The sequence below is a fragment of the Sarcophilus harrisii genome, chromosome 2 (genome assembly GCF_902635505.1).
Source record: "Sarcophilus harrisii chromosome 2, mSarHar1.11, whole genome shotgun sequence".
Classification (NCBI taxonomy): domain Eukaryota; kingdom Metazoa; phylum Chordata; class Mammalia; order Dasyuromorphia; family Dasyuridae; genus Sarcophilus; species Sarcophilus harrisii.
In genome coordinates this window covers 351,511,250-351,535,935 of record NC_045427.1, presented here as the reverse complement: position 1 = coordinate 351,535,935, position 24,686 = coordinate 351,511,250, and the positions used below count along the sequence as shown (strand labels likewise).

Genomic DNA, 24,686 nt, shown 5'->3' with positions numbered 1-24,686 from the left:
AAATAGTCAAAAGATATGAACAGACAATTTTCTGATAAATTGAAACCATGAAAAGGTGCTCTAAATCACTGTTGAACAGAGAAATGCAAATTAAGACAACTCTGAGGTACCACTACACACCTCTCAGATTGGCTAGGATGACAAGAAAAGATAATGATGAATGAATGTTGGAGGGGATGTGAGAAAACTGGGACACTAATACATTGTTGGTGGAGTTGTAAACTGATTCAACCATTCTGGAGAGCAATTTGGCACTATCCCCAGAGGGCTATCAAAATGTGCATACCCTTTGATCCAGTGTTTCTACTGGGCTTGTATCCCAAAGAGATCATAAAGAAGGGAAAGGAAACCACATGTGCAAAAATGTTTGTGACAGCCCTTTTTGTAGTGGAAGAAACTTCAAACTGAGTGGATGCCCATCAACTGGAGAATGGTTCAATAAGTTATGGTATATGAGTGCTATGGAATATTATTGTTCCATAAGAAATGATGAGCAGGATGATTTCAGAGAGGCCTGGAGAGACTTATATGAACTGATGCTAAGTGAAGTGAGCAGAAGCAGAAGATCATTATACATGGCAACAGCAAGATTATATAATAATCAATTCTGATGGATTTGGCTCTTTTCAACAATGAGATGAGTCAGGCCAGTTCCAATGATCCTGTGATAAAGAGAGCCATTTGCACCCAGAGAGAGAAGGCTGCGAGAACTCAGTGTGGATCACAACATAATATTTTCACTCTTTTTGTTGTTGTTTGCTTACATTTTGTTTTCTTTCTCATTTTTTCCCTTTTTAATCTGATTTTTCTTATGCAGCATGATAATTGTGGAAATATGTATAGAAGAATTGCATATATTTAACATATATTGGATTACATGCCATCTAGGGGAGAAGGTAGGGGGAAGGGAGGAAAAAATAGAGAACACAAGGTTTTGCAAAGGTGAATGTTGAAAATTATCCATGCATATATTTTGAAAAAAAAAACTTTTATAAAAACTTTAAAAATTATCTGAGAAAAAATAATTCATTTAGAAGAATAAAAGATCAAGAATTTTAAAGAAACCAAGAGAAAAAAAATATAAAGGAAGCAATTTCAATAGTATAAAATCTTAAAGCATATTATAAGGTGAGAGCATTGTTTAAGGTGTAAAATGAATTATTTTGATTATTTTAAAAATATGTATAATTATGTAAAATAAATATATATTTTCATATATATATCAATCAAAAAAATTTTATGAATAAAGTAATTTTATAAATAGGACAAAACAAATGCAACCAAGAATATAAGGAATGCACAAATTTAAGTCTTTCATAGACCATCTCTTGGATAGAATGTGATTGGGTTGGAATATTGCTATGACATAGAAAATGGTGAGCTAGTTCAGTTAGAAAAACATGGAAAGACTAGGACTTATGAAAGAAGAGATTATAAACTATCAGAGAAATAGATGATGAGTAGAAATAAACATAGTACCATAGTGCAAATGGGTGTATATATATATATATATATATATATATATATATATATATATATATATAAAAGATTATCTACCTATCTATCTATGTCCACACTTAATTATAGCCTTCTTGGGCTGGGGAAGAAAGTAAAAAGTGAACAGCAGAGAACAAAAGAAAGCCTACCAGGAAGCTAAACAGCTGTAAAAACGTGTAGTATTTATTACATAAGTTTTCTTGAAATGGAAATTTATTGTTTTATATTGAATCCTCTTTTATTTTTTGCTGTGTTCATGACAATGGTTTTTTTCTTTTCTTATTTTGTATTTAAGTTTAAAATAAATTTTAAAACTTAAAAAAAAGAATTGAGTCAGTTCCAATTGATCAATGATGGACACAATCAACTACACCCAGAGAAGGAACACTGGGAAATGAATGTGGACTACTTACATTTTTGTTTTTCTTCCCAGTTATTTTTACCTTCAGAATCCAATTTTTTTTGTGCAACAAGAGAACTGTATGGATCCGCACACATATACTTTAGCATGTTTAACATGTTTAAAACTGCCTGCCATCTAGGGGAGGGAGTGGAGGAAGGGAAGGGAAAAGTTGAAACACAAGTGAGTGCAAGGGACAGTGTTGTAAAAATTACCCATGCATATGTTCTATCATTAAAAAACTATAATTAAAAAAAGAGAGAGAATTGAGGAAACAAGCAACTTAGTAGAGAGGGAGAGATGGAAGATAAATTGTTGATGTTATTGTTGTTGTTTGTCCTTCATTCTCAAAGAAGATCATATCAGGGAAGTTATTCCATGACATGAAGTGAATTGGATTTGAGTAAGGGAGGGCTGTGCAAGGTTAACTGGCACACTTTCCCCTCCAGAGCCATCTGGGTTCAGTTGTCAGATATCCATCAGGGCAATGGATATGGCTCTGGATGAAGTGGGAGACCTAGGACTTTTTAAACTAAGATCTTCAACAGGTCTCAATTTGCCCCTCCCCCCAAAAATCTAAATAAATAAATGAATGAATCTGAGAGGGGAAGAACCTCAAGGTTTCTGTACAAAGCAGAAACGATTGCTACTTACATTCAATCTGAGTCCATCAAGGCCCAAAGAAAAACCAAATGACACTTAGCCTAAGACCCATTGATGGCCAATGAGAATCAGATTGGTTTTGGTTTAAGGCATGGTCTTTAAGAAATAAATTAGCCAGTAAACCTCAAGATATCTTGGGAGGGTTCAAAAGTGCAAAAGAGAAAGACAATACTTTTAAGAGCATCAGTAAGTAAGGATATGATATTCTATGTGGACAGAAGGAAGAAAAAAATGAGGGAAGGAAGGAAGGAAAAAAGGAAGTCTTCCAAATGGCCAATTCCAATTTATGGGACAGTTTTACTCATAGAGATTGTTGTTTTCCTTCATTCTTGAAGAAGACCATGACATCAGGGAGGTGATTGCCTTTTGAGTGAGGAAGGACTGCGTCAATCAGGACCCAATGACCACATGGGGCTTGGCCTGGGACCTATTTGGTAGCTAATCAATAAGAATCCTTGTGGTTTTGGTTTAAGGATTGGTCGTTAAGAAAGCAATTTAGCCAGTAAACCCCAAGTGTCTTGGGAGTAAGAGAGTGGAGATGATGGAGGAGACAATCTACTAAAGAAGACAGAATAGAATAATATCACTTGTGCATACATTGGCATTTGTTTGCCTTGAAAGGAAAAGGGCTATCTCATTACTCAAGACATGGATGAAGGAAGACATGGATGCCTTTTTTACAGAAGGCATCTGGGTAATGTGAAATGAAAAGAGGGAGATCTCAGCAGATTGCCTCAATTTCAACTAAGAGGGCAAGTAGAGAAAAATTCATGGTAGGTTGAAAAGAATGAAAAGGTTGGAAAGAATCATTGGAGTTAATGGGATAATTTAATTAGGGAAGTATTAAAGTGTTGCTTTGAAGTAGTGAATGCAGAGTTAGATTATAAAATAAATTTTTATTGGACCCCGTGAGCATGATTTTGTGATTTCTCCAGCTTCATTCATGAGCAGATTTGTAGGAGCAAAAGTAGTAGATGGTAGGAGTGACCCAAGGCTGAGGCTCAAGATGGGTTATAGAACAAGGAGGCAATTTACTTGTGGAGGAGGCAGTGGAGATTAAATTGGTTTACCAATGAATATTGGGAAAGGAGAATGTAAGTAGTATAGGGCTGGACCTTGGAAAAGACTGAAGGATTGGGATTAGAAATCATAGTGTGGTAAAAACCAGGGATTGGGGGTGCAAACCAGAAGGATAGGTGGAATAACACTTGTCAGAAGGCGATCAGATAAAGGTTTATGAATGATGCTAAGATGAAGTTTATGACCATCTTTTTGTGTGATTAAGATGGGGTGAAGGTCATTAAGAATGAAGAAACTAGAACTGTGTGTGTGTGTGTGTGTGTACACACAGACATATACATATATATGTATACATACATACGCACACATTGACCAGCAACTAAGGACAACAATAATAATAGCAGTAAACCTATGTTAGATATATACTAAAGATCAAAGAATAAGAAAAACAGTATGATATAGTCTACTTTATTAAAATCAATACACACAGGGGCCGCTAGGTGGCGCAGTGGATCAAGCAATAACCCTGAAATCAGGAGGGCCTGAGTTCAAATTTGACCTCAGACACTTAATACTTCCTAGCTGTGTGACCGTGGACAAGTCACTTAACCCCCATGGGGGGGGCGGAGAATCAATATATACATCTTTTGGGATGTGGTAAACAATAGTAATTACACAAAAAACAAGACAATTATTTATAAATTTCATTTCATTTTGCCTGCTTCTTAGAATCTTTTAAATGTATTTGAATAATTAATGATTTAAAATTCAATTAAATTTAACAGAGATGTGTATGAGGTGTTCAGGAGCACTAGAATTCCTGGTGTAAGGGTTTGCTGAACCCTTTTTCAGGGCTGCTTATCCACCTTTGATGTCCATCCAATTCACCCAGTTCTCATCTTTGGCTCCAAGAAACTATATAACATTCACAGCAGCCACACCTCAGTAAAACTGTCTCAGCAGACAAGGTAAATCAGAGTAAGGGAAAGTGACTGGCCTCAAATCTGTCAGTGTGTCAGGGGGATGTTTGCCCCAAGCATTTAAAGGCTTTCCCTGATGGGATGGATGGATGAGGACAGTTTGTTCCAATGGCCATGAAGGCAGCTGAAAGGGACACTGTGGAGCACTTAAAGCTTGGTCAGGCATCAAAGACACCAAGAGTCATCCACTGCATCCTGGACCATTGTCAGTTATCTTTACTTTTGTCCTGGTATTGGACTTTGATGACTGGTAGACAGTGAGACTGATGACTTTGAGCAACTCTGCCTCATTTGAATCCGACTCACTAGCAAGTCAACATATCTTGGAAGAGTGATGTCACTAGTGATGTCATTGGTCCGCTTCAAAAACAAAGGACAAACATCAAACATCATAGAATTATAATATCTTTAAGGTGAAAAAGATCTCAGAAAGCTAGTCTAACCTCTACTAGAAAAACCCTCATTGATAAGTAACTCAATCTTTAAAGGAAACCTATTTTACTTATGGATAGCTTCACTTATTAGTTTTTCCCTTATAAGAGTCAAAATTTGGCTACATGTATCTTCTACTCCTTTAACTTCATTCTTCAAAGTAGCACATGACAGCCCTTCAGCTAACTAAAGATTAAGAATTGTCTCCTTTGGCACTCACCTCCAGAATAAAAATCAAAATCTGAAATTCTCTGTGATAATATCCTTCATTATCTTCCCTGTCATTATAGCTTACAACCCTTCTCCACCATTTGCTATGAGATTTAGTGACACTGGCCTCCTTAATATTCCTTGAATAAGCCCCTCAATCTCCTGACTCTAGGCATTTTCTCTGGTTGTCCCCCATGTCTTCCCATGGCTGCCTTCTGGCTTCCTTGGCTTCCTTCAAGATACAGATAAAGTGGTACCTTCTACAAGAAGTTTTTCCTGATTGCCTTAATTCTAGTACTTTCCTTCTATTGATTGTTTCCAGTTTATCTGCATATATCTTCTTTGTGTTGTCTCTGTCATTAGACCTTGAGAACAGCACTATCCTTATGTTTTTCTTTGCATTCTCCCTGCTTAGCACAGTCCCTGGCACATAGTAGATGCTTAATAAAAAGTTTATTGACTGACTTCCTATATCAAAGCTAAAGACCCCTTGGTTTCTAATCTCTTCACTATCAGAGTTACCTTTCTTATGATTGCATGAGTGTGGCAGTTCAGGTGTGGGGTAACAGGTAGGTAGCAAGCAGGATTGAATCCATGGACCTCAAATGGAAACGTAGGCTGCAGTTCTGCAATGGTTTGTCTGCCAGTGGCTATTAGGTACCCTGTATAGGCCATATCTAAATTTGATCAGTGTACCTGGGCCATTGTTATTTGAAAATTCTTCAGCTGCACTGGAAAGTTCAGAAATCCTCTGAAGAAACATGGAGTTGTCTGCCCTTTGGATAAAGCCATGGGAAGAGCAAGAGAGATGAGACAGATCTCCTCCCAAGGTCTTCATCCCTACTTGTTAGGAATGGCATGTTGGAAATTCTTCTTTAGGTACAAGTTGGACTAGATGATCATCTCTTTGATATCTTCCAATTTTGAAAGTCTAATTTTTGTGACTAGGCAGAAGGAAAGGTAATGTGTGAACTAAAATTGGCTCTTCTGCTCCAAGTGAAGGGAGAGAGAGTAATGGTGTACAAGTTTGGCATGTACACCAGTCTGGATCTTGGCTCTACTATTATTTTGTATGGTCTTGGGTAAGTCACTTCTCCCTGAGCCTCAGTTTCTTTATCAGTAAAAATAAGGGACTTCCACTAGATTATCTAAAAACTCTTCACTAGCTCTCGATCCTAAGACATAAAGCAAACCGGCAGCCCCCTTCTGGTTTATTGCTCCAGAAAGCCCAGTTCCTGAAGGGAGATGACAGGTTTTCCCGCCCTCCTTTTCCCTAGCCCTGCCCCTCTCCTTCCCTCCCCAAATTTCGGGAACTACAAGTCCCGACATTCCGTGCTGCAGCCGAATTGCTGGATACAGGGTGGGCTCCCAGGCTAGGCAGAGCCCGGACTCCGACTCGGTAAGAAGGCGGAGGCCGGAGCCGACAGGGAGACCGGTTTCCCCGGGGCTAGGGTGGGTAGCGGCGGCGAACCGCGGCTCCGTAGCTCCTGTCCAAGGGGAGTTTCCAGGAAGTGGCCATATTGGATCCATTCAGCCGCAGCGACCCGAGTGGAGAGCGAGCCTCGGAGCCGGCTCCAGTTCCACGGTTCCCGTCTGGCCTCCCTCGAGTCAGTCCATGGCGGCTCCCGACCTGGAGCGCCGCTCGGTGAGGGACTGGCGGGATGTGTGCGCGGCTCCCCGGCTGGGGGGGCGGCAAAGTTTGAGGGGAGGGAGGGAGGGAGCGCTGCGGAGCCGGGTACTGCAGCGGAGCCGGGTACTGCCGCCCGCTGTCCACGCCGGGATGCGGGGCTCTGCGCGGGCGGCACCCAGCCTAGCTCTCGAACCTCCTATGGGTGCTGGCTCCTAGCTGCGGAGCCCACGTCCCGGACGCGCGAGTCTGACCCTCTGGGTGGGGCGAGCCCCCAGGGTGCCGCTGGCCGGCACACCCAGAGACCCTCGGAACGGCAGACTCCGCGGGAGGGGGCTCCGAGAGAGAAGGCTGCCATGGGTGAAATGACCACCCTGCCCCTTGTAGTCAGCGACTGGCAAAGACTTTTGGCATCCCGACAAGCTCCAGGGACCCCCAGATCCCCTTAGCTGCACCTTTTTCTATTGGGACATTTTTCTCGGCCCATGTGATGAAGCTCCCCATGTTTGTGTCACTGTGTGTGGGAAGGAAAAACCATATGATGAAGGCCTCTATGGTTTGAATTGACCCCTCCCCCCTAAAAAAAAAAACCCCAAAACAGATTAACTCAGAACAGCAGCAGTCACCCAGGTAATGAGAGCTCCTGTCCCTGTCTCCTGGGAAGGGATGAGAATGGAGTTGGTGGGATCCACAGATGGATGTGGATAAATAGATATGGCTGAATGACTGGTGAGGCCTCGGGTTTTTAGGTCTGTGTCAATTTCTTAAGTCAGGTGAATTCCAACTTTAGAATGAATGAAGGCAAGGGCTGCAAAGCGCCTCCCAGTTTTGAATAGGTGGAGTTTTGCTTTTGGTCTGTCTCGGCAGGTAACCCTGTAAAAGGTTTTTTATAATTCACCCAGACTTGGATTTATGCCAGCGCCTCGTTAGGAATTTTCCCTTGTTGTCTATGAAGTGTGTCTAGGTATGATCCTGCATACATGTCTGTTACAGTGAAAGCCCAGGGGCTGACTCAGAAGATTCCAGAATTCACTGGAGACTTTGTATCATTGTGTAGAATGTTGACCCCAGGTCTTAATGAGACAACACTGGTTTAAATTTGATCGGCAAAATAAACCACAAGACTAAGTGGCAACCCCAAGCGGATGGATAGTAGATTTACTGCTTTTTTTTTGTAGTGTGAGAGCTAATGTGTTTTTGTATGTGATTAGTCTGCCTAAAAATAATAGAGAAGTTGTTCTGTGACCAGAGTTCCCACTTGCCTCATCTCTGCAAATAAATCCAGTGGTTACTAGATTGTGTTTGTAAGAACATTTATAAATGTGATTTACCATGATTGTGAAAATTGTCCCTTTGCATGTGAAAGGCCACAAAAACAAGCCAAACAAACAAACAAAAAACCCCACTTTTTTCTATTAGATTATGCTTATCTCTATCCAATTCTCCAGGCTCTTTATTTCCTGTCCAGAGACACCTCCCATCCTAGTAAGTGATGTCATTAGCATCCTCACAATGAAAACTAATGAGGTATCACTTACTAGGTTGTGACTTGGCAAAGTGATCTCAAAGTATTTTTCTAGGGTTTAGAATCATTGAATTTTAGAGCTGGATAGTACTTTTGATGCAGTCTAGTTTAGCTTCTTTCCTCCTATTTTACAAGTGGAAGAAACTGGGACTTGGATGAGTGATGTGACTTGGCCAATATTACACATCTAGTAAGTGAAGGACCCCAAACTAAGATATAGGGCTCTTTGCCCAGTTTATACCATGATGGTGCCATTTGTACTCAGATAATTACTGGGGAGGACTGAGGCCTAGAGAAGGGGAGTGGCCTATATGAGGTCATATAACAAAAAGCTATGACCTAAATTTGAGTTGTTTGTGTTCTATTATGAACTTACAAAATGGGCTTCTTAAATGGGCTTAAAATGAGCATTATGGAAAATAGATGCATGCCTGCCTTGAGCCTTCTGAAAGTGATGGATAGAACTAGGCCTGAGCAATGGGCATCTTACTCCAGTCTCATCCGACATATCTTGAAGGCACTTCACCCTCCTCAGATTGCTCCTTATCTTCCCTGAGCCACTTAAAGGTTAATTACTTCAGTGCTTCAAGGTTATGTGATTTTTGTGAGTGTAAATGACAGCCCCTCTGTGACTTAGAGGGCTGCTGTGGACCCAGGTACATCACTTTGCAGCTGACCTGATGGTGAGCCTCTCTGAACTTAGCTACACTTGTCTTTCTGTGGTAGGTCATTGCTGGACCAGTTTTCAAAGCTTTTGCAGCTTTATAGGGCCTTTTAAAGACTGAGTAGCCTTATAGAAAAATCCAGGGTTCTGTCCATACCATAATGAGGCATTTGAATAGGACTTTGAAGAAAGTTAAATTACTGTTTTTAAATACTTTGAGCTGCATTTATGAACATCCTCAATCCCAGAAAATATTATTGTTTTTATGGCCATTTCTTTTAAATGGCAGCCTGGTGGCCTTAGTAGCTGCCTTGTAGATCAGCTTTGTGATTATCACTCTACTTTCAGGAAACCCTGCTTGGCAGGCTGAACTGGATGATACCCTTGGGGCTGGGAGGTATTTGTTATGGAAGATGTAGCAATTTAGGGCTATGTTGGACAGTTCTTTGCTTTAATGCTGTGATGGATTTGGGTTGATGACTTCTTTAGAACATCAGAATCTGGTGTTTCTGTTCTGAGAACTGGAAGAGATAGAGTTGTTTTTGGTTGGCCAGGTCCCTCAGGCCAGGCTTATCTCTTCTGGTTCTCAGAGATAAAAAATGAAGTCTCTTTGGCTCCTTGGTACCTAGTACTATGCTGTTGACACAGTGTGACTTTTTGTGACATGTCACACAGGTTTACATGATAATATAGGTCTATCAGAACTTATCAGGTTTTTACCTATCACTGAATCTATCCACGATTATGATTTGGACAAGAGAGAAAATTGAGTTGGGCATGTGGGAAAGCTCAGAGATTGGGGATAATTCTGCTTTTTGGCATGACTGTCTTTTGCCTGGCATCTCTCCTAGCAAGCCTCCCCCCCATCATCTTTGCTTTATCCCTAGTACCATCTGCCACTTCCGTAGTCGCCCTGGTAATCTTAACACTTCCTAAAGCACCAGTGTTTTCTTGGAGTTCCTGTTCCCACTCTGAAGCCTGTGAGTGGGAGAAGAAAAGGAGAAAGGATGGAGAGAGGTGGGGACTGCTCTTTACCATTAACAAAGAGGTCCCACAATTCCATTCCTATTTCCCCATTTTCTCTGCCAATGTGGCCCACTGTCTTCTTCTCTGATGTTTTCCCCTTTGGTTGTACAAACTCTCCCCAGCCATCTTGATAAATTGTCTTTTGGTACCTGGGGTAAAACAGATCATTTTTCCCACTCTTCCTCCTAAAAAATGAAGACAGCATCATTAATCACTGTTAAAAAAGAAAACAAAACAAACAAAAAAACCCATCAAAACCAAAAACTCTGATAATTTGGGGATTGACTTTCAGTTCTACCCACTGACTATAACCTGAGGTAGTCCCTGTACTTTAGTTTCTGTATCAAATAGGGAATAATAACACCTGCTCTTCCTATCTCACAGGACTCGAATGACGATCAGAAGTGCCATTCAGATGTGAGGAATCATTATTACTAAGGGAAGACCTAGTGCTTCAGGGGATGAGCTCCAGGAAAAGTAAAGACTGTGTTCTATTCTGCCCTATCCCACCTGGAGTATGTTCCCCATGCAGCCCCCCAGAAAGCATTAATAGATGGAATTGGTTATAAATGAGCATAGGACTAATCAGAGCAGCTGGGTGGTGTACTAGACAAAAGTGTGGGAAGATTTGAGTTCAAATCCTGACTTTGTCTTTGGGCAAGTCAGTTAAACATTATATGCCTCAGTTTCCTCATCTGTAAAATGGGAATAATAGAATTTATCACTTAGGATTGTTGTGAGGATTAAATGAATTAACATAGATAAGGCAATTTGAAAACCTTAAGACTTATATAAATGCTAGCTATTGTTATTATCAGTCAACCAGCAGTTCAATTGAGGTGAGAATATAAAATAGAAGATCCTTGACCTTAAAGAGTTTAAACTCTTATTGGGCGAGACAAGTCATGGAGTAGACTTTTAGAGCAGAGAAAGATCAATAGAGGGGATTGGGAAGCAAAGTCATGAAGGAGGCCAGATTTAGAATCAAGTCATTGGAACTGGAGGGATTCTTGGAGAAGATCTAATCCAATGATAAGAGAGATGAAGTCTTTCCACATTGCCCCCGAATTAGATCTTGAAGGATGAGTAATTGGAGAGAAACAAAGAAGGCATATTGGTCAGGGAAAGCAAAGTGATCAGTACAAAGACAGGAATGAGCAAGACATGTTCTAGTACCAACATTTACTGTGAGTGAATAGGACTGTGAAGATCCCTAGCTTAATAAATTACAACGTGGAAAATAAAATAGATCTATTTGTATCAGATGGGATAGCCAATGTGGGGAGTCATTAAAATTTTTTGATTGATTTGTTTAAAAAGACTGATTAACCCAAAACATTTCCCAAATATAAACTTTGTAACCAGTTTTGGACTCATGTAATTTTAGAAGTGCAATAATGAATTTTAATGGAAAAGCTTAATTTTAATTTTAAATATGCTTCTCCTTAAACTAATCTCTAAATAGTAGATACTACAAAAAACATAATATGTTACAATTAACACAAAAATGTATTTCTTTGTTGAGACAAAGGGAAAAAACATAATATGTTACAAATAATGCAAACATGTATTTCTTTGGTTGTTGAGACAGAAAAAAAATTGTTTCCTCAATTCAGGTGTTCCAATTTGATTGAATGACCTTTGTATTTCTCCAACTATTAGAAAGAATGAGGAAAAAACTCATCAGTAAGTTATTTTATGTAGAATATTACTTTATTGTAGCAATAAAAATCAAAGTATTATATAATAGTTATCAAACAAATGACATGGTGAGCTTGGTGAGCCATGTGAAATATTCAAATAAATGTAGAAAGGCCATGTTGCAAAAAAATATAAATAAAAAAAGTTTTTCATTGAGAAAATGACAATGAAATGGTTGTTAACTATTCTTGCTGCAGCAAATGTAGGATGGACTGGGGGAGGGCTGGAAACAAAGGGACTATTAGGCTTTGGAGAAATCACATATAAAATGGTAAGGGCCTACCTGCTTACCATAAAGGGTTAAAGGGAGAATGGAAAGTAAGGAGAAGATGGGAAGATATTTCAAAGAAGAAATCAATAAGTCCTAGTCAAACTGGATGTAGGAATGATGATAGGGAGGAGTCAGGGTTGAGAATCTGAGCCTGGGATCTCTGAACCAGGGGATAAGTACATGTTTTGAGTAGTAACTAAAACAAGCTCCTCCATGGCCCATGTCCAGTCCATTAGAATAAGGAACAGCTGCAGAATCACAGAGGAAAGGGTCTAAGGGTTGCCCTATTTCAAAAATGCCTTGAGCATTCCCAGCCTTTCTGCTTCTTTGTTGCCCCATGGGGCCCCTTGGGGCCTTTCCCTAGGGCAAATGATTAGACCAACCAGAGAAATATAAACAAATAGTTGGAGTTATTAATGGAAATCAAGGCATCTAAAGTGCCCTGTTCTAGAACTACTCCCACGACTCAAATGACTGCATATTTCATTCCTCAAGGTCCCTTTGGAAGAGATCTCTTTCATTTTTGAGCCCTCAGCTCCTCCTATTCTCTAGAATATCTGAGTTCTCAGGGGTTGAGGAGAAGGACATTTGATGTACTAGGTACCACTGCCAAGCAAGAAGTTCAAAGGCCATGAACTGTAGAGCCACTCTGTGGACAGCTTACTGATTCATGCTTATTAGGGTGATGTGACAGAAACCAGAGATGGTAGAGGCTTTAGTTCTGCCATTTTGAACTCTACAGATTCCTATCCCTGATAATAAAAAGGTTGAAAACCTGAGTAGAAGATTCCCTTATAGTACAGGCAAGTACTATATATGACTAGCTACAATTCTCCTGGTGTTCTTTGTTGTAGTACTCACTTGATTAAATGTTTCACATTTCACTTTCAACGTCTGGGAGAGTAACCATTTGGGAATGTCAGAATAGGTAAAGTCTCATGTTAGAGCATGTTGGAGCCCTACATACACTTCCTGGCTGATGCTGTTGTGGTTCAGCTGAGAAGCTTTGAGCCCTGAGGGTGATGGATAGTCAAGTGGAGTGGACTCACCTCTCTTTGAGATTGCTACCCTCCAATTCTATTAGCCTTGTGATGGAAAGTGCCATCCACATCTAAAGAGAGAACTATGAGAATAAATATGGATCAAAGCAAAAAGAAAGAGACAGAGAGGAGGGGAGGGACAGAGAGATTGCTGCCCTCTCATCCTAATCCTACTTATAGGCAGCTAGATGGTGCTGTAGATAGAGCCGGCTCTAGAGTCAGGAGGAATTGAGTTCAAATCGGACCTCAGACACTTAACACTTAACTAGATGGGTGCCTCTGAACAAGTCACTTAACCCCAATTGTCTTGCCTCCCCAAAATAAAAAAAAATTTTTTTTGAAAACCTAATCTGCTAGTTAGTGTGACACATTAAGAAAAGAACATCATCTCTCTTCCCCATCACTTTATGAGTTTTCCTTGCTCCTTACTGCACCCCTAGCACGGAGCACAATTGCTGCAAAGAATCAACTGATCAGAAACCTGGAGGAAATCAGAAAACTTCAGAACATTCAGTAGGTCTATTTGTGTCCATGTGTGTTCCTGGACCTTTGAGGAGGCAGAAGATGGGAAAGACCCTGGAGGGAGGGCTCTGCCCTTTTGGTTATTTCCTAGGGTTGAAGGAAAAGTTTTACCTTTTGTCCTACTATTAGGGAAAGCTTGCTTCATGCAGGGTAGAGGTACTTTGAGCTTGATATACCCACATTGTCTTTTATACATACCATATTAATTCAGTATTGAAATCCTTCGTGGTGGGCTTGGGAGAGACAGCTCTGTTGTATCCTTTAGAATGATTGGTAAATTGAACATGAGTAAAAGAAAACTAGTCACACGTTTCCTTCTTGTGATGACATCTGAATTGAGTGTGGCAGTTTACCTTTCTGTTGAGATGTGATAATTTCTGTATTGCTTTCCTGATCCCAAAGGACTAAGAGCTTCCTCCTTGTCTTCCCAGCTCCAGGGTAGGCCACTTACTTTCAGACTTCAATATTATGGCAGCTCTTGCATGATTCCATTTATAACAGATACCTTGGCTAGGCAGGGACAATGAGAACCCAAAAAAGAAATCCTAACCAGGGAAATGGAAGCATGGATCACAGGCACTTCATTTTCTAATCTCAAGTGTAGCAGACAGCATAATTATTGTCAATAGCACCTATCAGAGCCTTCTATGTAGGAGGTGCTTTATCATTGGTGGCTAAATTTGTTGAACAACCCACTTCCCTAGAAGTCCTATTTGTCACTCTGGCAAACTTTACATGGGGAGCAAGAGCATGACAAGATCCCTTATTGTCTAATGAAGGAACTGAAGGCTTAGCAGCAGTTCACATGAAAAAGACTGGAGCTTTTAGTGGACTGCAAGTTTGGGTCAATGGTGGTATATGGCAGCTAGAAAAGCTAAGGCTTTAATAAGGACAGGTAAGGTGACCAGAAGAAGGGAAATGACTGTCCTGCTGGCCCTTGCTTTACTCAGATTATGTCTGGAGTATTGTGCTCAGTTCTGAATGCTGTGCTTTAGAAAGGATATTAATAAACTGGAAGCCATCCATAAGAGGGCTGCAGTGATTGATGAGGGCTCTGAAGACCTCATCACTTAATGATTTGTTGAGGGACCTATGAACATATTTAGCCTGAATATGAGAAGTTTTAGGTAGGGACCTGATTCAAGGATTTGAAGGGTTGTCTTATGGAAAAAGAATTGGACTTCTTGCTAGGGTCTTAGTGTAACGATTTAGTGTAATGAAAAACTTCCAGAATGATATTGAAATAGAAGGGATGGTCTTGAAGGAGGTAAAGCGCTTCCCTATTTAGAGATCATTTAGCAGAATTTAGAGAATTTCAGTAGGAAGGTATCTTGGAGGCCAACCCATACCTGGAAAGAATACCCTTCATGATATTCCTAACAAAGTCATCCACAAACTAGGGAAACAGAACTGTGTGTATGGAATCAACTTAAAATGACTTTCTAAAAAAAGGAGACAGTGTGAAATAGTAGGTAAAATACTGGACTTGAAGTTAGGAAGAGCTGGGATTTACTCCCACTATTGTCACTAACTAGTGATGATGGGCATGTCAATTAACCCTCAGTATCCTCATCTGTAGAAAGGGGATAGCAGTACCTATCATACATTCTTTACACAGAGTTGTGAAGCTTCAGTCAAATTTTATATTCAACACACACGCACAGACACCCCTTTGCAAACTTTCTGCCTGATATAAATTTTGGTTATTTTTTTTAATGACAAATTAATAAAATGCAAAATGATTTTGAATGCTTAAGGGAAAAGGATGTAGCATGCAGCAAGATAATTTGTTTGTCCCCAAATGAAGATAAGGAAGATAAAGGAGAATGCTAAACTTGCTTCAGTGGCCCAGAAACTCTCATGGTGGCTCCAACATGAGTTGGATAACTCCAGAATTAATAAATCTAATGACCTAGCCTAGCTTGGGAAAGTTTGGATTGGAGTCCAGGCAGTGTGGGAAAATACTTGGAGTTCTTCCCAGACCCCTCAGTCTGAGAGTACCATTTCAGTCTAGAAGTTTGCTGGCTAGAGACTTTCCTATTGAGATCAGGCCGGTTGGAATGACTAGTAGGGGCACAGCTAGGAAATAAGTGTTTGGAAAATGACTAAGGTTATCTAGGGACTGAGAGAATCTCCAGGCTCTGAGAGCAAAAGGGCTAAGAGAAACAGTTGACAACTTGGGATTTATTTTTGAATTTGCTGTTGAGTTGCTATATTAGTAATTGAATCTTTAGCCCTCATTTTCTTCTTAATTTCTGTCAGGCTAGTGAAGCTACATCTTTTAGGGCCAAAATGTATGACAGATCCTGACTGTGACTGCTACTTTCTTTTGCTCTTCAGCTGACTCAAGCATTTATTCAGTATCTACTCAGTGCTAAGGGTTTGTGACACAAAGGCAAATAATAAAATAGATCTTGTCCTCAAAGCACTTATACTTGACTTTGGAAGATAAGTGGGTTCAGATATAATATGACCACAATTAAGTAAATAAAAGGAATATTCAAAGTAATTTTAAGAATGAATTGGAGATGCTACTCAGATGATGGGACAATATACCTATCATTGGAGGAGATTATCTGCTGGGTAACCAGGCCACTTCATTTGATCTGACTACCCTGTGGGGCAGTCAGAGAGTTATGAACTCTGGCCAAGAGGTTAAGTACACATCTATATATTATGGTGCATCTCTAATTATATGGTCATACAAACATACAACATACAAAAAAACTTTTGGAAAGTCTGATTTCTGTATTCTTTGTATGGTTTATTTTGAGGTATGAATTTTAATAATATTCAGTGATTCTTTTCACCCATTTCCCCACTTTAAGCAGAGGAAGGTCAGGCGATCAATCGGTCAGTTACCAAATTTATTCAGCATTTAGTAGGTGCTAAGCCTCATGCTCAGGGCTGTGGATAAAAAAAGAGGTAAAAGACAGTCTCTGTTTCAAAGAACTTAACAATCTAATGATTCTTTGGGGAAAAAGCTGAGACACCAAAAACCTATCATGCAATCAGAATACTTCCTTACTGACTGAGAATGAATTAAGTATTATAAAATGAAGTAGAAAGCTTGATCAAAATCACCCAGATGGGCAATACCAAATTTGCTCTGGGATCATGAGGTTATGGATCATCAGCAGGTTAGGAGAAGGGAATGGCCCAAACTAGGTGTAGAGCCTTAGTTCAAGATTGTTAGAAAGCTTCAACACTGACCTTATGTAATTAACTATCCTGTGGGTATTATTTCTAAGTTTATATGTTATAGCTCATAATGGGATTATAGATTTAGAGAGCTGGGAAAGAGCTTTGGAGACCATTCCGATCTCTTTGTTTTACCAAAAAGGTAGTTAATAGTAGAGATTTTGCCCTTATAAATAAATTCTGGAAAACCCCATTCTTGTAGTCTATCTTTGTGGATAGCAGTCAGAATTATGAAGGACATAAAAAACAGATATCAGATTAGGACATGCAGCGTAATTGAGGCAACAAAAAAGAGAACCAGCAATTGGGATTTAGATGAACTCAAGAAGCCAAGTACCCTTAAGAATCAAGGAATGCCAGGAGGCAGAATGGTTTGAGCTGGGGGGTCAAAGAAGCTGCATCACTTGAATTATATTTTTTCTCTCTTCTGCTACTACAGTTTTGCTATTCATGTAGTTTTAGGGACTGGAAAAGGGGCAGCCTTTGATTTTGTCCACAGCAACAGGTCCAAAAAGTATCTAGAATCCCTGGGAAGTATTGGCAAAGCTTTTGGTGTATATAAAGTAGTCAGGAATTACATCACAAGGGCTATTGATATTTTGTTTCTTATATGAAGGCTGATTGACCCAAACATTAGAGAATAATGCTAAAGATATAGAATGGTCTTAACTATAGCTATACTCTGACCCTAAGCCTGAACTGAACATTTCCTCTGTCTTCATCCCTGCTTTGAGGTATGTATAACTAAATGTTGCCATTTGGTTATGTTGTTGTGGAATTGTTTCAATTATGTTTTACTTTCCGTGACCCCATTTGGTGTTTTCTTGGCAAGGATACTGGAGTGATTTGTCATTTCCTATTCATGGGTTAAATGACTTGCCCAGGGTCACATGGTTAGTAAAGGTCTGAAGTGGAACTTGAAGTCATGAAGATGAGTCTTCCCAATTTCAAGGCCATTCGTATCTACCTTGCCATGTACATTTGCATAGAGCAATCTCTTGCCATTATATTTCTACTGTGTAGTCTATAAAGTCTACTATTAACCAAGCCCTTTATAGAATTGAGGTACCGTGCCAAAGGGGCTCTGAGAGTACTTTTTATGATTGTAGGTGGACCCAGAATCTATGATTAAAGTTTATAGGGGGGAAAAATCTATCTTTTCTTTCATTCATGCTCAGTGATTGGGAAGTAAGGAGTACTGAAAGGAGCTGGAGGAAGGGAGGATTAGTGAGGGATGCAGAGAGGGGAGGATTCTCAGTACAGCTGGCTTCTTGGGTTTTGGCTGAGCTACAGGACGTTAGATCATGTCCCGATTGTGTCACCCTTGGAAGAAGGAGGATGAACAAACACAGCAGCCATCTGTGCAAATATAACACATCTTTAATTCTGGGCATTTTTAGCTCCTCCTTTAAAAAAAAAAAGAAAGAAAAGAAAAGCTACAGATTCAGTCATTGTAAGCCACTGAAGATTTTTTAAGGAGGAAATTTTGTGATTTGAGAATTGGTTTTATTACAAGTGGAGCTGGGAGTGAGGACATACTAAAGGTAGAGACAATAGGTAGAAGTCCATTGTAGTAACCTAGGTGTGAGTTATGAGTACTTGAATTACATGGTGGCTTTGGAGATGGAAAGGAAAATATACATGTGAGAATGTAGATACCATTCACAAATATTGACAAGAGGATAATTTTTTGCTGGTGATTATTGGATTTTGTCCTTGACATACTGAATTTGAACTGATGGTGCTACATATAGCTACATTATGCCTACATGAATCATGAGATATAGGAGTTCAGCCATGTAGGTGGTTGAGCGAGGTATGTGAGAAAGAGAGTAGTAGAGAAAAAAGTTTAGGTGAGTTGGGGAATCATTTTTGGATTTGAAAGGAACAGAAGAGAAAACAGGAGATAGTGAAGGTTCAGTGCCACAAAATGCAGAAAGACCAAGGAGGACTAAGAAATTAACCATTATAAGCCATTGCTGACCTTTGAGCACATATACTCAGGAAGATGAAGAAAAGCAGGTGGTTTTGAAGAGAGAATGGGAAATTTAAAAGTGAAGGCTGAAGTGGAGCCCAAGAGACTTTGGGCATGAGAGATAGGAGAGAAATAGAATTGTAACTAATAGAGTTAGATGAGGGCCTTCTTTTTTTTTTTTTTTTTTTTTTAAAGAACTTATATGAAGGCTGATTGACCCAAACATTAGAGAATAATGCTAAAGATATAACTCTTTAATCTTAAGATATAATCTTATATTATATATTATATATCTATAAGATTAGACTTGGACAAGGAAATGGCAAACCACTCCAGTATCTTTGCCAGGAAAACCCGAAATGGGGTCATGAAATGTCAGGAACAATCAAAATAACCAAACAACAAAACCAAGATATCTGATGAAAGCCCTAATGATTTTGTGCTGTGAAAGCCAGTTGCCATACAGCTTCCTCCTCACCACCCCCAACCATACTTCTACCACTGTTGTAGAGTTGCTCCTTTCCTCAGTTGAGCATACTCCTGTTTCTTTTCTCTCTAGAAAACCTGTTCTGAAATCGTAAAGTTGATGCTGTTGCTTAGAAACCCTAGTTCCTGGAGACATTTTTATTCTAGTTAACAACCATCAATAGTTACACTGTTTGCTTCCTCCCTAGAGATGGAAGAAGTGTGGGTAGGCTTATTTTTACCGATGATCTCTTTTCTCTTGTTAATACAATTCCCAATAAATTAATCTCTGAGGATGAGGAAAATAATGGGAGAACTAGAAGTGTACTGGGACCAGGAGAAAAGGTAGTTTTGGATACAGATTCCCAGGAAAGAAAGATTCTGTTGGGCAGGAGAGTAGTTTGTTTCATCAACAGAATCACTAAAAACATGGTCTTCTAAGCCTGGGAATAATCTCTTTTTTTTCCATTCCTGGGAGAAAACTTCCATCTAAATTGGAGGTCAGCTCATCTAAGTTAAGGAATCTTAAACAAACTTATATAAATAAAGGAATCTTTCCTGATATAAATAAAGGAATCTTCCCCAGCCCCAATCCCTTTCTTTTTCTTGTGTACCTTATGGTATTTTTATAGTGCTTTGTTTTTTCTCCCCATGGGATAAAATACAGCTTCTGGTCTTTGTTCTGTCCAAAACAGTGACTTCCAGGTTTCTGAATCTATAAGGGAATTTTATGACATGAACCTCAAATGGTAGGCAAGGGCAGGATTTTAGTCCTTTGTAAGGCAGATTTTACTGTTCTTCCTGTCCAGTGGTCTGTAGCCCTAATGTCTTTTTCTTTTGGCAGAAAGAAGAAATGCGCCTCCTCGATCTGGGGGGCCATGTGGGTTTTGACAGTCTCCCAGACCAGCTGGTCAGTAAGTCCGTGTCTCAGGGCTTCAGCTTCAATATACTCTGTGTGGGTAAGTCTCTGAGAAAACCTGGCAAGGAAATAGTCTGCACTGTAATTAGAGGACTTGACTCTAGGGGTCCTGAAGATACAGGGTCTGGTCACTTCTGGGACGGTTTAAGTATGACTATAACAAAAGAAATTTGGAGGGTAGTGCTGGATTCAGAATTCAGGATGACATGAAGGCCAGAGTTAGGATATAATAAAAATGACCATCATAATCACATCTGGATATCAGGGAGTAGAGGGAGTTTGGAGGGGAGTTATGATTCTTGGTCTAAAGAGGAGAAATCTAGGATAGGTTAGGAAAGATTGTTTGGAAATTCTTAGTATTTGAAAGTTATTGTACAGATAGATGGCTGTGGAAGACAGATCAAGAATAGATGGACTTAAGTATCAGGGAGAGATGTTTAGATTCAACATATGGAAGAACTTCTGCCACAAATTAGCTTCTGTCCTGATATGACCTGACCATCCTACTCCCCTCACCTCTCATGTTTTAGCTTTAATCAGAGCTTCCTGAATCCCTAGGAAAAAAATTACCAGACTACAACAGACTAGGTGATACCTTCAAAATCTGATTTTTAAGGTAAGAGGAGAGCAAAAATTCCTTTTCCCCCACTGACAGCATTCTCTGCTTCCCCAGGGGAGACAGGCATTGGAAAATCTACACTAATGAATACACTCTTCAACACAATCTTTGAGACAGAAGAGTCTGGACACTATGAGGCCTGTGTACGCCTCCGGCCACGTACTTATGACCTCCAAGAGAGCAATGTGCATCTCAAGTTGACCATTGTGGATGCAGTTGGTTTTGGAGACCAGATCAATAAGGATGAGAGGCAAGTGGTGTGATGTTTGATTCTGTTTCATCCCCTTTTCATCATATTTTAATAAACAGTGTCTACCATGGTCAAACATTGGCCACCCAGGTGTCAAGTCCTCTCCTGTACTGTCATTCTCCTGATTAGTTAGATAAGTTATAGGAGTTCTTTACTATTATAGCTACACACAGGGCCCCTGACAGCATTCTGTGCTATGGATTTGTGTCTAGGACAGCTCATCCCTAGATGGATACGAAGTTTTGGGAAAATTCAATATGACAAGAATTGTATATGATGGAACTATAAAAATTTAGCTTTTGTCTCCTCTTTGTAAATATTTTGTTGAAGGGAATAGTTTCTATGTGATTCTGCCTTTCCAGGAGTTGATATGAAATTCACCAGTTCACAGACAGTGTAATTTTTTTTCCATATAAAGTAGAGTGACGACAATTTGGGAAAGCCTCTTTGACCATATTCTACTCACAATGAATTAAGCCATTTCTGTCCTTTTTCTTGGACACCAAGGAACCAAATTTTCACCTGACTAGGGCTGGTTCGATAGTGGCTTATCTTAATGTCCTAGAGGATTTTTCATACAAAATTATACTTTGTAGTCCATCCCACGTAAATTCTTCATTGGAGTTTGACCTGTGAAATCCATCTTGTAAAAATCACCTGTTTCATGTGGCACATTTCTGTGTTCAATTCCATAATTTTTTTCCTGAACTTAGTGGAACAACAGAAATTTGCTTCACATGAGAGGCTAAGGGGAGCTTAGATTTAGAGATTTATAGAATTTTAGAGTTACAAATTTGAAGCTCATAGAATCCAAACTCTTCATTTTGCATATGAAAAAACTGAGCCTGAGAGGTACAAAAAGTCCTGGACTTAGAGGCACAGGACTAAAATATAAGCTGTGCCCCTTTCTACCTATGTGACACTGGCATATAATTTAACTTTTCTGACCTCAGTTTTCCCCTATGTGGAAGTCTAACCTCTGAGGTCCTTTCAGCTCCAATCTATAATCCTAAAATCCTGTAATCCAAGGAGATAATGTCTGATCTGAATTAGCCTTAGCATTTCCTGAAGAGACTCTATATGTGAATATCTAAGTGACTGGTCTCTTCTGCTTGGGAGGGATTTTTTTTCTTATTGGTCACAGACTGGCATTGGACCTAGCCTGCAGAGAGCATCCCTAGAACAGGCTTCTCCAGTCCCTGTGACACAACTCGATTCTGGGCCAGTCTGATGACAAAATCTAGTTGTTCACTTCCTTTCTCAGTAAGTCAAGCTGAGTTTTTTGCTCACAAACTTAACAGGGATTATTTTTTGACATGGCAGAGGAAATAAGGACCCCAAACTCTTTGGCTTCCATCTTAGAGTTAGGAAAAACATCTTTCTAACTGCTGCTGGAGGAATGTACCCCAAGGGTTTTAAAGCAAAGTCCTAGTTCTATTAAGAGAGTAATAAACAGCTAGGGTTTCTTAGGCCTTTTTGGCCTGGCCTATTTGTTTGTCCATCCCTAGGCCTGACTGAATCTGTCTGTAGTTACAGGCCTATAGTTGACTACATCGATACGCAGTTTGAAAACTACTTGCAGGAGGAGCTGAAGATTCAGCGTTCTCTGTTTGACTATCATGATACAAGGATCCATGTCTGTCTCTATTTCATCACTCCTACTGGACATTCTCTCAAGTCCCTGGACCTGGTGACCATGAAGAAGCTGGACAGCAAGGTGAGAAGCATCTTTCTCCCCTCCTGCTCTGCAATGTTCCCATTCCAGGCAGGGAATCTGAGCTCAAGTTGGCTGAGGATCCAGCTGCTTCTGCCCAGTGGTTCTTGCCTCCAGGAGTCTGATTATAGGCATGTTGTCCCAGAGTTGAAGGTCCCTCCATTGCCACTGGGCGAATTTTCTCTGAGCATAGCTTAGGGAGGGGACCTTCTCGACATCTTCCTCAGTCCTGTTTTTGAGTTCCTCACACAGTTGCTTACACAGTGCTCTCCACTGTTCATCTTCCCTATTTCCAGTTTCTGCTACTGAATGACCCTTTTGTCTCTTTCTCCACTGACCCTTCCCCAAGTCAGTTCCATTTCTAATAAGTATTCTCAGCTGATGCCATTTCTCAATTCACCCATTCTCTGCTTCTGTACTCCATACTTGGTTGATCTATCACCACCTTCTGCCTTTTTCTGGCTTTCCTCTTTCCTTCCTTGGCTCTATTCTTTTATTCTCTGTGTGTCTGAAACAACCTCTTTCAGAAATCTCCCCATTCCCCTTCACCCACCCAAATCCATCACAATATATCTTTTGCTTATTGTCTTCTTCTCAAACTTTTTTCTTTTTTGCTCCTTCTTTTATCTGTCCATAAATATCCCTCATTGTTTGTCCCCAACCCCATTGAAAAAAAGATATTTTAGTAGATAGAGAACATAAATAAAGGATCCTGATGTGTGTTTGTATGTGTGTGTGTGTGAGTGCACGCATGCATAAAGACTAGGACCATGAGAGTCCTTGATCATAATAAGAACATATATATATATATATATATATATTCATGTGTACATATATACCATGTACATCTATGCATATATCTGTATACACACACACACACACACACACACAAAATATCTGGGAAAGGTTGCTCCCAATGGTGCTTGCTGATCATCAGTATGAAAGACCAGAAGTAGAACCTCTTCATTTTGCCCTTTGCCCTAGGTGTAGGAAGGTTCTTGTATCACCATTTACCTGTGTGAGAAATAGATTGCAGGATCACCAAGTTAGAACTCAGCTAGAATCACCCTCAGGAGTGATCTAGACCAGTTCCCTCATCTTAAGCATGAGAAATCTGAATTCTAAGACAGTTAAATGACTTCAAGGTCACAAAGATTACAAGTTGCTACTTGTAGAACAAAGATTCAAACTTGAAGTTTCTGGTCCCAGATCTACTGCCATGCTGCTTGTTCTGTGAGATAATTGGGTATTTATGAATCTAATGTTATTTGGGCAACTGGGGAGGGATTCCATTTAGAACATGGCAGTTCTTCAGGGTTATCTTTCCTTCTCAGCTAGAGAAATCCTGCATGGAGCTTAGTTGTTCCTACATTTGGACCTCACTTAGTTGATAATTTCTCTGAAGAATGATTTCTTTCAGGCATGACAGTTACTTCTTTTGCAACTGGGGGGGATCTGATATGTTTTTTGTCATTGCATTCTTCTATTTCTGGTGCCAAGCTATTCAGCAACTGTGTCCTGCCGAATTATGGTGTTACTGATGATCCCAGAACGTTCAGTGGCTCTCTTTGCTGCCCCTCTCAGAGCTCCCCTCCAAACCCTATCTTCCTTGCCTCTCTTCCTGTCAGGTAAACATTATTCCTATTATTGCCAAAGCGGATACCATTTCAAAGAGTGAACTACACAAGTTCAAGAACAAGATCATGAATGAGCTGGACAAAAATGGGGTCCAGATCTACCAGTTTCCTACAGATGATGAAGCAGTGGCAGAGATCAATGCTGTCATGAATGTGAGTGGAATCCTATGCTTCCTAGATTTGGGGACTGCTGCAGGGATAAGGGTGGGACACATAGTAGACTTTAACTGCTAAACTTTTAGTCCTTTGAGCCAGGCCAAAGCTATGACAGGACACATAAGCTTCATAAGATAGTTGGTAGAGACCTAGGGGGTGGAGGTGGGTCTGA

General features: G+C 40.0%; 1 protein-coding gene across 10 annotated transcripts in view; it reads left to right on the top strand.

The window, feature by feature from the left end:
* Positions 1-6,510: 6,510 nt before the first annotated feature.
* Positions 6,511-24,686, top strand: part of SEPTIN8 (septin 8) — a 34,469-nt gene continuing 16,293 nt past the window's right edge. For 2 of the 10 annotated variants that reach the window (XM_031953117.1, XM_031953119.1), the window contains exons 1-5: positions 6,523-6,847; positions 20,064-20,178; positions 20,812-21,007; positions 22,538-22,724; positions 24,350-24,511. In XM_031953117.1, the coding sequence (XP_031808977.1) occupies positions 6,818-6,847; positions 20,064-20,178; positions 20,812-21,007; positions 22,538-22,724; positions 24,350-24,511 (690 nt within the window). In that variant the 5' untranslated portion in view covers positions 6,523-6,817. Of the gene's footprint in view, positions 6,848-7,138; positions 7,460-9,905; positions 10,036-10,428; positions 10,522-20,063; positions 20,179-20,811; positions 21,008-22,537; positions 22,725-24,349; positions 24,512-24,686 lie in introns of those variants that run through there. The other 8 variants (XM_031953114.1, XM_031953113.1, XM_031953115.1 and 5 more) reach the window with 8 other exon arrangements.